Genomic DNA, 13,705 nt, shown 5'->3' with positions numbered 1-13,705 from the left:
TTTCCATTTAAATAAAAACAGCTGTATTAATCCAACAAGCCATAATGTGGCATACCATCATTTTTGAGAGGTGAATAGTATTGAATAAAAATGGCTGACAGAAGTGGCAAGATTATTCCAGGACAAGTATATATCGAAGTGGAATATGATTATGAATATGAAGCAAAGGACAGAAAAATTGTGATAAAACAAGGGGAGCGATACATCTTGGTAAAAAAGACCAATGATGACTGGTGGCAAGTCAAACCAGATGAGAATTCAAAAACGTTTTATGTGCCAGCCCAGTATGTTAAGGAAGTCACCCGCAAAGCTCTGATGCCACCTGTTAAACAGGCAGTTGCATTGCCAAATAATTCTATGAAAATGACTCCAAGTCTGCATCTTCAGAGATCAACAGAAAATGTGAACAAATTGCCTGAGCTTTCAAGTTTTGGAAAGCCATCGTCATCTGTTCATGGAACAAGTCTTACTCGTGATGCCAATCAGAATTTTGGACCCAACTATAGTCCAAGTCAAACTGTCAACCTAAGCCTAGACCTCACCCACAGTAATGGGAAGTTTAGCACTGACTCACATTCTCCTAAAGTTTCTGGCCAGAATACGACACGCTTATTTGGTCACTTTCCCGGTCCAGAGTTCCTGGACGTCGAGAAAACTAGCTTCTCCCAGGACCAGTCTTGCGATTCAGCAGGAGAAGGCTCAGAAAGGGCACATCAAGATTCTGAGTCTGGTGATGAACTCAGCAGCAGCTCCACGGAACAGATAAGGGTAAGATTGACTGTAGAACAAAACACTTGCACCTTAATAAAAATATTAGTTACAGGTTTTATTTTAATTAAAGAGTGTTTTTGGAAGAGTTAGGAATCATTTGTTTTGCCTTATGTTTTCAGGATAGATGGGTTCTATTCCTGAGTTAAATAGATAGGGAATATGTGAAATAACTTGTGGAGTTCAGTTTATGGTTTAGAATTACTGTAAGTGTGAGAAAAAAATTTCTTCTCTATTGATTTTGCATGGTGTAGAAAGGACTCACTTAATTTACCCAGTGCTATTTCTTTTATTAGAAAAAGTTTGTTTTCCAGCAGTACTCATTTTGACTTGTTTCCAGTGAGTCTCCATGTAACAATGGATATTTGGGGAAAGATGTCACTGGATTATCAAACCACTAACTTGTGTTCTTTGAAACTTGTTTGTTAATTTTTTTTTAAGATTTTATTTATTTATCCTTGGAGGGGAAGGGAAGGAGAGAAAGAGAGAAGGAGAGAAATATCAATGTATGGTTGCCTCTCGTGAGTCCCCGCTGGGAACTGGCCTGCAACCCCAGGAATATGCCCTGACTGGGAATCGAACCGCGATCGTGTGGTTCGCAGGCCCATGCTCAATCCACTTAGCTATTGTTTGTTAATTTTGAGTATTAAGAAAAAATACAGAGCTCACAAACCTTTACCTCCATTCATGTACTTTTGTGTCTGAAGTTTCTTAAGTATCCATGCTTACTTGCATTGCAGGGAAAACAACTCTGTGCTTTGGTTTTCTAACTTTGAGATTAGTTTATGCCAGTTTATTGGTTAGGTGAAGTAATTTGAAAAGCACATGCACAAAATTAAAACTTAAATGTATTTGCAAAGTCTAATTTTAAAGGACCTTTAAAATGATACATTTATGGCTTAAAACTCTTATAAAATTTAATCAAGTTAAGTCATTGAATAATTGTATGACTGCTGTTAGGTGTGGTCTGATTATAATGGAACTGGTATGTTATTTTTCTAGACTTCAATTTTTCTTGTGACATTTTGAATGGGGATAGGAAAAAAGAAATGTTTTCTAGAAAAACTCCAGGGGTTTTTCATCAAGACAGTTATGTAGAGGAGCAAAGTCAGTTTATCATGATGTTATTATCATAGAGTATGTAGTATTACTTGGAGCTGTTTTTATTTTACATGGCTCCTTTTTGAGCTAGTGGGATTTGGGAAAGATGTGCTTTTTCTCTTCCATCTTGCCATCATCACTGTTTGACACTTCAAATTATGTTTTTTATTTAGGTACACTGGCTGGCCTGTGTTTTCATTATGGTCATGTTAAATTTATGGCATCCAAGTTCATGGCTCTTAACCTCTCTTGGGACCTTAACACTGTTTTGAAATTCTATTAGATTTCTCTAGTCAGTTTTTTTTCTTACTCTTCGTGGCCACTCTGCGAACCCTTTCTATTACTTTCAGTTTTCTCATTCACCAGCCTTTCCCTGCTGTCTTATCAGGTAACCTTTCCTTCTATTTCACAGCAAAAATAAAAGCCATGGGATAGAACCTTCTTCAGCTTTGGGGAGGTTACTAGTGCCAGTAAGAGCAGTGAGTTTTGATTTGAATCTGGAGTTCATAAAGGTTTCCTTTATGGTTTTCATAATTCCATCATTTAACTATCTGTGTGATAATTGGGGAAAATTCTTCAACTTCTGTGTGTTTCGGTTTTCTTACCTTAAATTGCAGATCCAGTGGCTGAGGATTAAGTTGGTTACTAGATCTAATATGCTTAGAACTACCCTTGGCATGTTAGTACGTTAGGTACCTATTGCTGCTTAATAAATTACTCCCAAATTTAGTAGCTTAATGTAGTAAACATTGGTGACCTCACTGTTTCTGTGGGTCTGTAATTCAGAAGTAGCTTACTTGGGCAGTTTTAAAGACTTTAAGGTCTCATGAATTTGCAGTCTTGTGAAGGCTTGGCTGGGGATGCTTTTAAAATGGCTCACCCACATGGTGCTAGTTTGGCCTCTTCCCGTGTGCTTGAATGTTGTGACTAGGTTTCCCCTTGAAGAAGCAAAGCATTAGAGAATGAGGTAGAAGCTGCATTGTCTAGAAGCAAAGCTGTTTGAGAATGAGGAAGAAGGTAGATTTTTTGCCCAAATCTTGGAGGTTACACATAGTCATATCTTACTAAGTATACAGTTTACCCCAGTTCTCCGTGGGAGGAGACTACACTGGGTACAGACATCAGGATATGAGGACATTGAGGCCAGCTTGGAGGCTGGCTAGCACAGCCAGCAGTCATTAGTTACAGCTGTCATTGTTATTGTTGTTGTTGTTTCTATTATTATTGCCACCATCTAATCTATAAGTGCACCTGTGTCAGTGATCATCTTTACCCCCAGTGCAGTGTAAGCCTTGTCTCACCTATCAGAGGGCAGTCTCTTTGTATCTGCTTTTCCCTTTCTTCCATAAACCTTTTACTAAAGGTTATGTACCATTGTGCTTGTATGGCTTTAGAGTCATTATTTACCAAGTTTTTCCCATCAGCATTTACATTTGCTCATGTTGTTCCCATTTTAGTAAAGCTCATTAGTGTAGCTTCCCCACTGAGTATCACTTACTACCCTTTCCCTTTACTGGCACCTAATGCAAAGAGTTGTATAGGTTTGCTTCTCTGCGTTTGCTTATTTCCCATTCATTCCTTAACCTATTCTAGTATGTCCTTTGACTCCACCATGCCACCTACGTGGCTTGCAAAAGTATGATATAACAATCAGGATATTGACCTTGGTACAGTAGAGAAACTGAGCATTTCCAACACTACAAGTATCCTTTGTGGTTCCCTCCCACCTCCACCCCCCTTTAACCCCTGCTCACTACTAATGTACTCTCCATTAAATTTTTTTTTTATTTCAAGAATGTTATCTAAATTCTATATAACATTTTGGGATTGGTCTTTTCATTCAGCATAATTCTCTGGAGATCGATCCAGGTTGTTGTGTGTATTAATGTTCTTTTTGTTGGTGTCTAACTGCACCCATTGAGGAACATCTGGGTATCCAGTTTTTGGCTATTGCAAACAAAGCTGCTATGTATAAACACTTCTGCGCAAGGTTTCGTGTGAACATAACTTTTTATTTCTCTGGCATAAATGCTCACGAGTATAATTGCTGTTGGTAGTTGCACGTTTATTTCTTCAAGACAAAGGTAGACTTTCCAAATAGTCTTTGGAAAGAAGTTATTAAGAAATAGATGTTATACCCCGCCTCACTGAAGGTGTAGTTTCTACATGGATTATTTGGAATTATTTTGTATGGAAGATTTTTATCTTTTATCTCATTTATTTATGTCTGTATGAACTCATAGGTATTTTTTATATCTTGGATTATAATCCAATATTACTATATTTTGCTGCTCAAGTATTTCAGCTTTGTCAGTTGAGAACTTGTATCGTCAGTTTGAGCACTGCCCTACTTTCTGGCTCTACGAGGTACTCCAGGTACGTATTGTGTATTTTCTGCCCCAGTCTAGAACCAGCCATTTTTCCAAGGACTACTGTTTCCCTTAATTGGAGAATGGTTTAGAAACCAGGATTTGTGCTAGTGTGCTCATTGCTACTTCAGTTCATTGCTTCAAAGCCTTTTCAGATGATAGAGCAGGGAATATACATTGGTATGCTAACCTATGAAAACACACATATCTATAAATATTTCCACATATAACCATCTGCATCTCTTAAACTAAACAGGTTCATATTGATGTCTTCAATTCTAATCTATAACCACATAGATCGTTGCTTATTTATTAACTGTCACCCCAAAACTGAAAAATGTAGGTCCTACCATCCATTGTCACTTGCGTAATTGTTCAGTTTAAATGTACATGTACAGGAGTATTAGAGATGTTAACTTGTGCCCTTGTGGGGCACATTATCAGCTAGAATATGATATTTCATGTGCAATTTATTTTTTTACAGACTCCACTCATTTTCAGAGTGTACTTGATTGGCACCTTTTATCCCCACCTGATTAATGAGATTGTTTCATACATTTGTAATAAAGTTAGGCTCCCCCCCCCCATATTCTGCATTCTTTTCTGGGATTCTCTACCCTACTTCAAATTTCTACATTAAAAAAATTGCATACATTGAGGTTTGTTCTTTGTCCTGTAAAGCTCAGTGGATTTTGACAAATGCACAGTATTGTGTTTGCACAGTTACAGTATCGTACAGAATAGTTTCATTGCCCTAATCCCCTGGGCTTCACCTGTTTACCCTTCCTCTGCTTCTGGAGACTCCAGTCCTCTGCAACTGCTCATCCTTATGTGTAGTTTTGCCTTTTCCAGAATGTCTTTTAATTGGACTCATGGAGTAGGTGTCCTTTTTAGATTGCCTTCTTTCACTTAGCAATATGTGTCTAAGATGCATCCATGCCTTTTCACGTTTGATAACATTGCTTTTATTCATGAGTAACCCATTGTAGTGCTATACAATTTGTTTATTCATTCATCTATTTAGGCACATCTTGGTTGCTTTGAGTTTTGGGCTATTAATAAAATTGCTATAAATATTTGCATGCAGACTTTTGTGTAGACACAAACTTCAGATCAGTTGGGTGAATACCTAAAATCACTTGGGTAATATCTTTGGTAAATACCTAAGGTTGCTGAATAGTATGGAAAGGCTATGTTTACCTTTGTAACCAACTGTCAAACTCTTTCAAAGTGGCTGTACCATTTTGCAGTTCATTAACGGTGAATGAGAATTCCTTTTTCCCCATCTCATCATCATTTGGGACTGTCAATTTTTTGGATTTTTAGCCATTCTAATAATATGTAGTATCTTGTTTTAATTTGCATTCCTGAATAACAATGGGTATTAAGCATCTTTTCATATGCTTATTTTATGTCTTTGTTTCTGATTTGGTGAGGTGTCTAGATGTTTTGCTCATTTTTATATTGTTTTTTAATTCAGTTTTAAGAGTTTCTTGTATGTTTAGATACATATCCTTTATTAGATATATACTTTACAAATACTTTATATCTGTGGCTTGTCTTTTTATTCTCTTAAGAGTGACTTTTACAGTGCTGAAGTTTTTAATCTTAATGAAGTTCAAAACTTAATTATTTTTCTTATGGACCATATTTTTACAAACAATTTACAATTTTTACAAAAATTTTACAAATTTTTACAATTTTTTATATCTAAAAACTCATTGCCAAACCTAAGGTCATCTAGATTTTATTTCAGTTGTGGAATTTTTATAGTTTTGCATTTTACATTTAGGTCTATGATTCATTTTGATATAGTGTTTATGAAAGGTCTTTGTTAAGGTTTTTGTGTGTGTGTGCGTGTGTGTGTGTGGGTGTTTATATGTATTTGTCCAGTTGTTCCTCATTTGTTGAAAAGATTTACCTTTCTCTATTGAATTGCCTTGTTCCGTTTGTCAGTAATCGGTCGACTATTTGGGTGTATTTGTTGACTTTCTGTTCTGTTCTGTTGATCCGTGTGTCATTGTTTTGTAAATACTAGGCTGTGCAGATTAATGTAGTTGTATTAGAAGTGCTGAAACTAGGTTGTGCGCATCTTCCAACTTTGTTGTTCAGTATTGTGTTGGCTATTCTGTCTTTTGCCTTTCCATATAAAATTTAGATTTACTTTGTTGATACCCAAACCATGGCCAAGGAATATTTCTTCATTTATTTAGACTTGCTTTTGATTTCTTTTATCATAGTTTTGTAGTTTTCTGTACCCTTTAGCTATCACCCCTAATGCCCTGCTATCTTTCTCAGCTCCAGGCAACCATTAATCTAACTTTCTGTTTCTACAGAATCTAATTTTTCTGTTATGGATATTCCATTTTAGTGGAATTACATAGTATGTGGTCTTTCGTAACTAAATCAAGGTTCTTTCACTTATCAAGGTTCATTCATGTTGTAGCATGTATCACTTCATTCCTTTTTGTGTTAGGATAATCTGTTGTTTATTTATCACTTGTTGGACATTTTGGTTTCTACTTTGCTAATATGAATAATAGTGCTGTAAGCATGGTGTACAAGTTTTTGCGTGGATATGTGATTTTTTTTCTCGAGTTGATACTTAGGAGTAGAAATGCTGGCTCATAGGATAACTCTCTTTAATGGTTCAGGAACTTCCAGACTCTTTTCCAAAGTGGCTACACCATTTTATATTCCCATTAACAAAGTATGAGGGTTCCAGTTTCTCCATATCCTTGTCAGTTCTTGTTGGTTTCTAACTTTTTGATTATAGCTATCCTAGTGGATGTGAAGTGGTATCACATTGTCTTTGATTTGCCTTTCCCTCATGACTAAGGATGTTGAACATTTTTTATATGTTCATTGACTTTATCTTCTTAGAGAAATGTCTGTTCAGATCTTCTGTTCATTTCAAGTGCGGCTATTTGTTTTATGACTGAATTTGAAGAATTCTTTATATAATCTCTTATCAAATATGTGGTTTGCAAATATTTTCTCCCATTTCATGGGCTATCTTATTTTCTTGGTAATGTCTCTTTAAGCACAAGTTTATAATTTTGAAGTCAAAACTGATCTAATGTTTTGTTTCATTGATCATACTTTTGGTGCAGTTTCTAAGACTCCATTGCCAAATGTGAGGTCATAAAGATTTAATCCCATATTTTACCTAACAATTTTATAATTTTAGCTCCTACATTTAATTCTGATCTCTTTTGAGTTAATTTTTATGTATGGTGTGAAGTAAGGGTGCAACTTCATGTTTGTATGTAGCTATCAAGTTGTCCAGGACGTTTGTTGAAAATACAGTTTCCTTCCCTCATTGAATGGTTTAGACACCTTAGTTGAAAATCAGCTGACATGTATGTATGGAATTATTTCTGGACTGTCGTTCGAGTCTGTTGATCTACATGTCTGTCCTTCTGCTTGTCCTACATCATTTTGATTGTTGTTGCTTTGTAGTAAGTTTAAAAGTTGAAAAGTGCTCTTCTCTCTGCTTTGTTCTTTTTCAAGGATATTTTGTCTATTCTGGCTCCTTTGTGATTCCATTTGAATTTTAGAATCAACTTGTCAATTTCTACAAAGAAACCAGCCAGAATTCTGATAGGGATGGTGTTAAGTCTGTAGGTAGATTTGGGAAGTAATACCTTCTTAACAGTATTAACATTTCCTTCAGGAAGGTTGGTTGGTGCTGAATTCTCTCAGTTTTATTTGTTCAGGAATTTTCCAGCTCAGTTGATAACTTATTTGGTAATAGAGTTCTTGTTGGTGATTATTTTCTTTCAACACTTTAAATATTTTGATCAAAGTGGGTAAAATATTTTCTGCTTGTATGTTTTGTTTGTATGGTTTCTGGTGAGATAAATGCTGTTATTTTTATTCTTGTTCTCCAGTAGTTAAGGTGTTTTTCCCCTCTGTCTTCTTCCAAAATTTTCCTTTCATCTTTGTTTTTTTCTGCATTTGGTTTATGTTATCCCTTTATATATATTTTTGGTATTTATATTGCATGTTCAGTTTGGGAAGTTTCTGTTGACATGTCTTCAGGCTCATTGATTATTTTCCCAGCCATGTTCAATCTACTGATAATCATATCATAGGAATTTTCTGTTTCTGTTATACTGTTTTGATTGTCTTCGATTTTTCATCTCTGCTTAAATAACTTATTCTTTAATGTTGTCTGCTTTTTTCTTTTAAAGCCCTTAAGATACTGATAATAATTTAAAAATTTTTGTCTGATATGCACAACATTTGTGCCATATCTGAGCTTGACTCTGATGCTTACTTTCTCTCTTCAGATTGTTTCTTCTTCTTTTTATTTGCCATGCTTTGTAATTTTTTGTTGAAAGCCAGACATGTATGGGTAATAGGAATAGAAGTAAATAAGTGTCTAGTGGGAGATGTTAGGTTAATATGATTATAAATTGGACTGTGTTTAATGTTTACTGCTGTTGTGAGTATCAGCAACTTTAAATTCCTTGAGTATATGTGTTTTGGCATGTAAGACTTCGTCATAGTTTCTGGCGTCCCACTAAATCTCCCTGTTACCTCTTCTGGTCATTGAACTGCCTCATTGCTTAGCCCACGTGACCTCTGTTAACATCATTGGTTAGCAGATAGCCTCCTTGCCACTTAACAGTGGTGGAGGTTCTAACTTTTCACTAGGCCTCCTGTGTGTGTGTCTCGTTACTGTCCGGCAGTGACTTCTCTGTCCTTTCCTCTGCCTTCTTTGATAGCGTACTGGTGGGGTTTGGGGTGCCTTACTGCAGTCTGGCACACATGGAAACCCAGGTTCTGTGTTCACCATTGCTAGTGGTATGTGGGTGAAACTGTTGGTTTTTCTGTGGCATTTGGCAGGAATTGAATAGTAATACTAAAGGTTTTTGGTTTTGCTTGTCTTCCCCTTTTTTGGTCCTTTTGCTATGTAGACAGGGATTTGTTGGGCTTTTCCTGGTCTCTGCCTATTGGTGTTTCTGGGTTGCTGACTTCTACCTTCAGACTTGGGAAATATGAAGCTGGAAGTAAATCCAGGGAACTCACCAGCATGTTTTTCATTCGGTCCTGAAGTTACTAGTTGGTATATATTCTAACTTTCAGAGTTGTCTTGTCTATGTATATACTTTATCCAGTGTTTTTATTTGTAGTTACAAGGATAGAGGACTCCTTTTTCTCAGAATTGGAAGTACTTGGTAAGTTTTCTAATGGTAGTTTTTAAGTATTAATTTTCTTGACCTCTTAACAATCTTGTTAGTCTTAGCTTCTATGGGTATCCTCTTATAAGCTTCCATGGCACCTTGTACTGTTCCCATGTTCCCATTACATTTAAGAGTGTTTTCTTCTCACTAGTCAGTCTGTGATCTCTAGGTTTTGCTAGCTATGTTGCTCATCTCTATATTAAGTACCTGGTATAGTACCTGGAATATAGTAGCTATGCAAAATGGTTCTTGAATGATTACCAGTGTTTAGCCACAAACAGGAAGGGGAAGCCTTAATTAATGTCCCATCAAAGATACATGTTTCTGTATGGAGAACAGTAATTTAGAACAGTGGTTCCCAACCTTTTTGTCACTGGAGACCAGTTTTGTGGAAGATTTTTCCATGGACAGAAGGCAGACCTCAAGTGGTAATGTGAGCAAGGCTTTATACTCTCTCATCCATTGCTCACCTCCTGCTGTGCAGTCTGACAGGCTATGGGCCAGTATCTGTCCATGGCACAGGGGTTGGGGACCCCTGATCTTGAAATGTTAAGCCCCTTCATGCAACATAGGCTTTAATAAAGAATGTTACTGGAGAGATGGAGTTGGGGGTAAAAAGTGGTAATGCAATATGGAGATATGTGCATGTATATACACACACACATAAATATATAGTTGTTTTATGATTCTAGTAGAGTAGCAATCGTAGACATGGTTCAAAAGATGACAGAATCTTAATAGAGTCATTAAAAATGTGTACATTGTAAATATTTTGTGTTTTCACCCTGGGAAAAAATTTGAAAATCTAGGTGACACATCAACAAAAACAACAGATGTGGAAACATTTTTTCATTTTCATTGAGAAAACTCTCATCTGTATGCATGGAATATCTTTAGCAATTGCTTCAGTAAATGCTTCAGACAGATGGTTTAAACTCACAATGACTACTCAAATAATACCACAATTATTTTGAAGTGTGGTGTATAATACTCAAGCTCTGGAAAATCATGAGTGTAACGTGGTACATAAAAGAAAGGTGTGAGAATAGGCTTTTAAACCAGAGAAATGTGTGACTCAGCCTTTCTACAAAATTGACTTCTGAAGCCTTCTTTTTGTAATGTATGAATGAATACTATTTATTTGTCAGTTTTTTTTGTCTCATAGCCAAGTGTAATTCAGTCACTTAAAAATGATTGGTAAATAGGTGAGTGACAACTTGGTTTTTAAAGAGAGTTAGAAAAATAAAAAAACAGGATTCATCAGAATAGCCAATATGATAGAGAAAGAGAGGAGAGTGGAAGGAACTAACCATCAAGCGTTTGAATAGATGCCTCACATCTGTGGTTTCCTACAATTGCTTTATAAGCTAGGTAGAGATAACTTCCTCTTTGCATTGAAGAAGCAATTTCATATGCTTGGTTTACAAAGTGAGGGGAGAAATTTGCGCTTTAAAAATACTTAAGTATTAAAAGTCTTGACGTTGTCATTTGATTGAGTTGAGTTGAAGTACTATTCACTTTTATAATGGAACACCAGTTTTACTTGAAAGTATGACTGACAAACTAGTTATCCATAGTAGGGTGTTTGTTAGACCTTTTGTCTAACATGAACAGAATAAGTTCATCACTTTTAGGAAAACAATTGATTTTTTTTTGTTAAAATGATACAATTCAAGCTTTCAGGTGAAAATGAGAATTTTGAGAACTTTTATATGCTAACATGAGCTTACAGCTTCAACCCAAGACTTTCTTGCTGAAAGCAGTGGTGATATTTAAGTTTGTTTTGTTTGATGTTTTTTATATTGTATAATGAAATGTTTCTGCATTTGGAAGATAAGCATAACCTTGTGAGTTAATGCTTTTTAAATGGCCGGTGCATGATGGGTACAAGAATAATTAAAAGACAAGATAGACCAATGAATTTAATATGAAAAAGTGAAAAGAGTTAATTAATGTGATTTTAGGTTCTACATTGCAACTGGTATTTAAGAACCTATCAGTCAAGTTTTGATGGAATGTCAGAGAAGAATGTCCACAGTTACATGAAAAGCTTTCTCTTTTTTTGTCTGCCTAAGGCCATTTTTTCTTTTTGTACTCAACCAGAAGAACAAATTCCCACAGATTTAATGTAGAAGCTGATAGAAGAATCTAGAAGACATTAGAAAGTGTATTATAAATGTAAAGGTGTCATTTTTCTCAGTAATGTTTCGGGGGAGACTATCATTTTGAATAAATATGTATTTATGTTAACCTGTAATATGTCTTATTTTTAGAAAATGAATTTCACACATAATTGTAAGATTTCCTGGTTTTAACTTCGAAATCAGTAGATAACTGACCATGAACAAAAGCTCTTCAGCATCTCCAGTGACCTTTAAGAGTATAAATGGGGCTCTGTGACCAAAATATTGGAAAATTGCTGTTTTGGTGAAAGGGTCTACCTTTGGCTAAGTGAAAGTGCTATTTAACTGATGCCTTGCGAGATTCTTTTCCTTAGGTACATACAGGGCACATGTTAGTGGTTAATGATAATAAAAATTTTTGATTAAAATGTTTTAAAATTTGGCTAAATATTTTTCAGCTAAAGCCTTTGAGGAGAGGCAGCTGGTAGATGAGTTCTTCATTAAAGTTTTGTATCCGTTAATTTGGAAAACAGTGGTCTTAATAATACATAGAATAATAAATTTAATTTTTCTTGTAAACATATATGCAGTATTATAAACTATAGTAATATTAAAGTGTTGGAGGTTTCTTGTGTTAGAAAGAGTTATACTTATAGAGAAAATTATTATATATAAAGTCAAATTCCCACAAGGAAGGCACAATGTGAAAATGCTTGATTTCAAGATTTGAAAACCTTGAATCTGCAGAAATAGAAATGACAAGAAATGAAAGACTTATGTCGGTAGTAAGGATAGAAAAGAGGAAGGAAAGATTTCCTGTTCTCGTACTGTTTTAAATGTTTTTGTGCTGAAGTTAGAAAATGGAAAGCTTACCAAGAAAAATAAAGGCTGCCTACTAGATTGATTTTTCCCTAAGTATAGTATACAGTGTGAGAGATACCTTAATGTGACAGAACTATTTTTTAATACTTTTATATAAGGTGAATTGTGTTAATTCATGAATTGCGCTAATTCATCTTATATCTCTCTCTTTGTCTGTAGAGCTTGTTGAACTAAAATTTGAAGCAGGTTTGGGCAGGGGGATAATTAATGTTAAGTCTTATGGAATAAATACTTCTGAATGCAGTGAAACCTTGTGATCACTTTCCCTTGGTGATTTACATTTTTGTCTAATTGAAATTTTTTTAGTAAGACAGGGATACCCAATATCTATTTTTCATTCACCACTTATGAAAGGCTTTTTCTACTAGATAAAATGCAAAGACTTACCTAATTTTTGTCTTCATTGAGCTTATAGTTTGGAGTATTTTAGTTCACTCTCCAGTATTAGTAAAAGTAACATGAAAGATTATTGAACCTTTTTAAAAAGAATCAGACTTTTGTGTTTATCATTATTAATACTAGTAGTTGTCTTTATAGTAGTGGTTCTGTTTGTTTGTAGTATCTCTGGGACATACTCAGTGTTATCTTCAGAGAAAAACAAAAAATCATACCATCAGGTATCATTGCCTAATTTGCCTAAAATGAAGATAATGAAAATTTCTAGGTAATAGTTTTGTATAGGTAGGCTCTAATTTTTTCAAAAATGTAAATGTTCAGTTTTTAAAAATTCCGATAAAAGAAAATTCATCTAAACAAAAAGAAAACTTGTTTCTTCACATTCTAAGTTGGAAATGCTTGTTTTTCCTACTGTGTGAACTTTTAAAGTATTTATTATTTCTGACATTCATTTAAAATCCTATGTAAATGTAGACTTCATTTTATTTTATTGACTCTGCCTTCTGAATGTTACTTACCGTGCGTGGTCTCTTAGCACCCAGAGGATACATCTGGTCTTCTTTATTTTTCTATCTAGTATCTTCACAGATGAAGACTATAGGAAATGGTAAAATCTCCTGAATACCCGAGAATGTAATCTGGCAGAAGGGTCCATAGTGCGGGAGTTGTTCTGTCTCCCTCTCTCTGAGAATCTGACTAAATGGGAGGGTGTCCAGTTCCTGACTTGGTTGGGGAGGGCACACAGAAGTGTAGTGCTGTAGTCAGAAATGTACTCGAAGCTTCTTTTTTAAAGAATTTGGTTGGCGTGTTTTGGCAGTTATTTTATAATATTCGAGTGATTTTTTAAAAATTACTTTAGAGTACTGAAGAACCA

At 35.2% G+C, this 13,705-nt stretch overlaps 1 protein-coding gene across 8 annotated transcripts in view; it reads left to right on the top strand.

Moving 5' to 3' along the window:
* ARHGAP12 (Rho GTPase activating protein 12) overlaps positions 1-13,705 on the top strand; it is a 116,810-nt gene that overhangs the window by 22,419 nt on the left and 80,686 nt on the right. For 6 of the 8 annotated variants that reach the window (XM_037037278.1, XM_037037276.1, XM_037037274.1 and 3 more), the window contains exon 3: positions 22-768. In XM_037037278.1, the coding sequence (XP_036893173.1) occupies positions 91-768 (678 nt within the window). In that variant the 5' untranslated portion in view covers positions 22-90. Of the gene's footprint in view, positions 1-21; positions 769-13,705 lie in introns of those variants that run through there. The other 2 variants (XM_037037280.1, XM_037037279.1) reach the window with 1 other exon arrangement.

This window comes from Sturnira hondurensis, unplaced genomic scaffold (assembly GCF_014824575.4).
Source record: "Sturnira hondurensis isolate 20B ecotype Veracruz unplaced genomic scaffold, ASM1482457v3 Scaffold0022910, whole genome shotgun sequence".
NCBI classification, from domain to species: domain Eukaryota; kingdom Metazoa; phylum Chordata; class Mammalia; order Chiroptera; family Phyllostomidae; genus Sturnira; species Sturnira hondurensis.
Note: the sequence above shows the minus strand (reverse complement) of the source record. Positions and strands in the feature narration are given on the sequence as shown.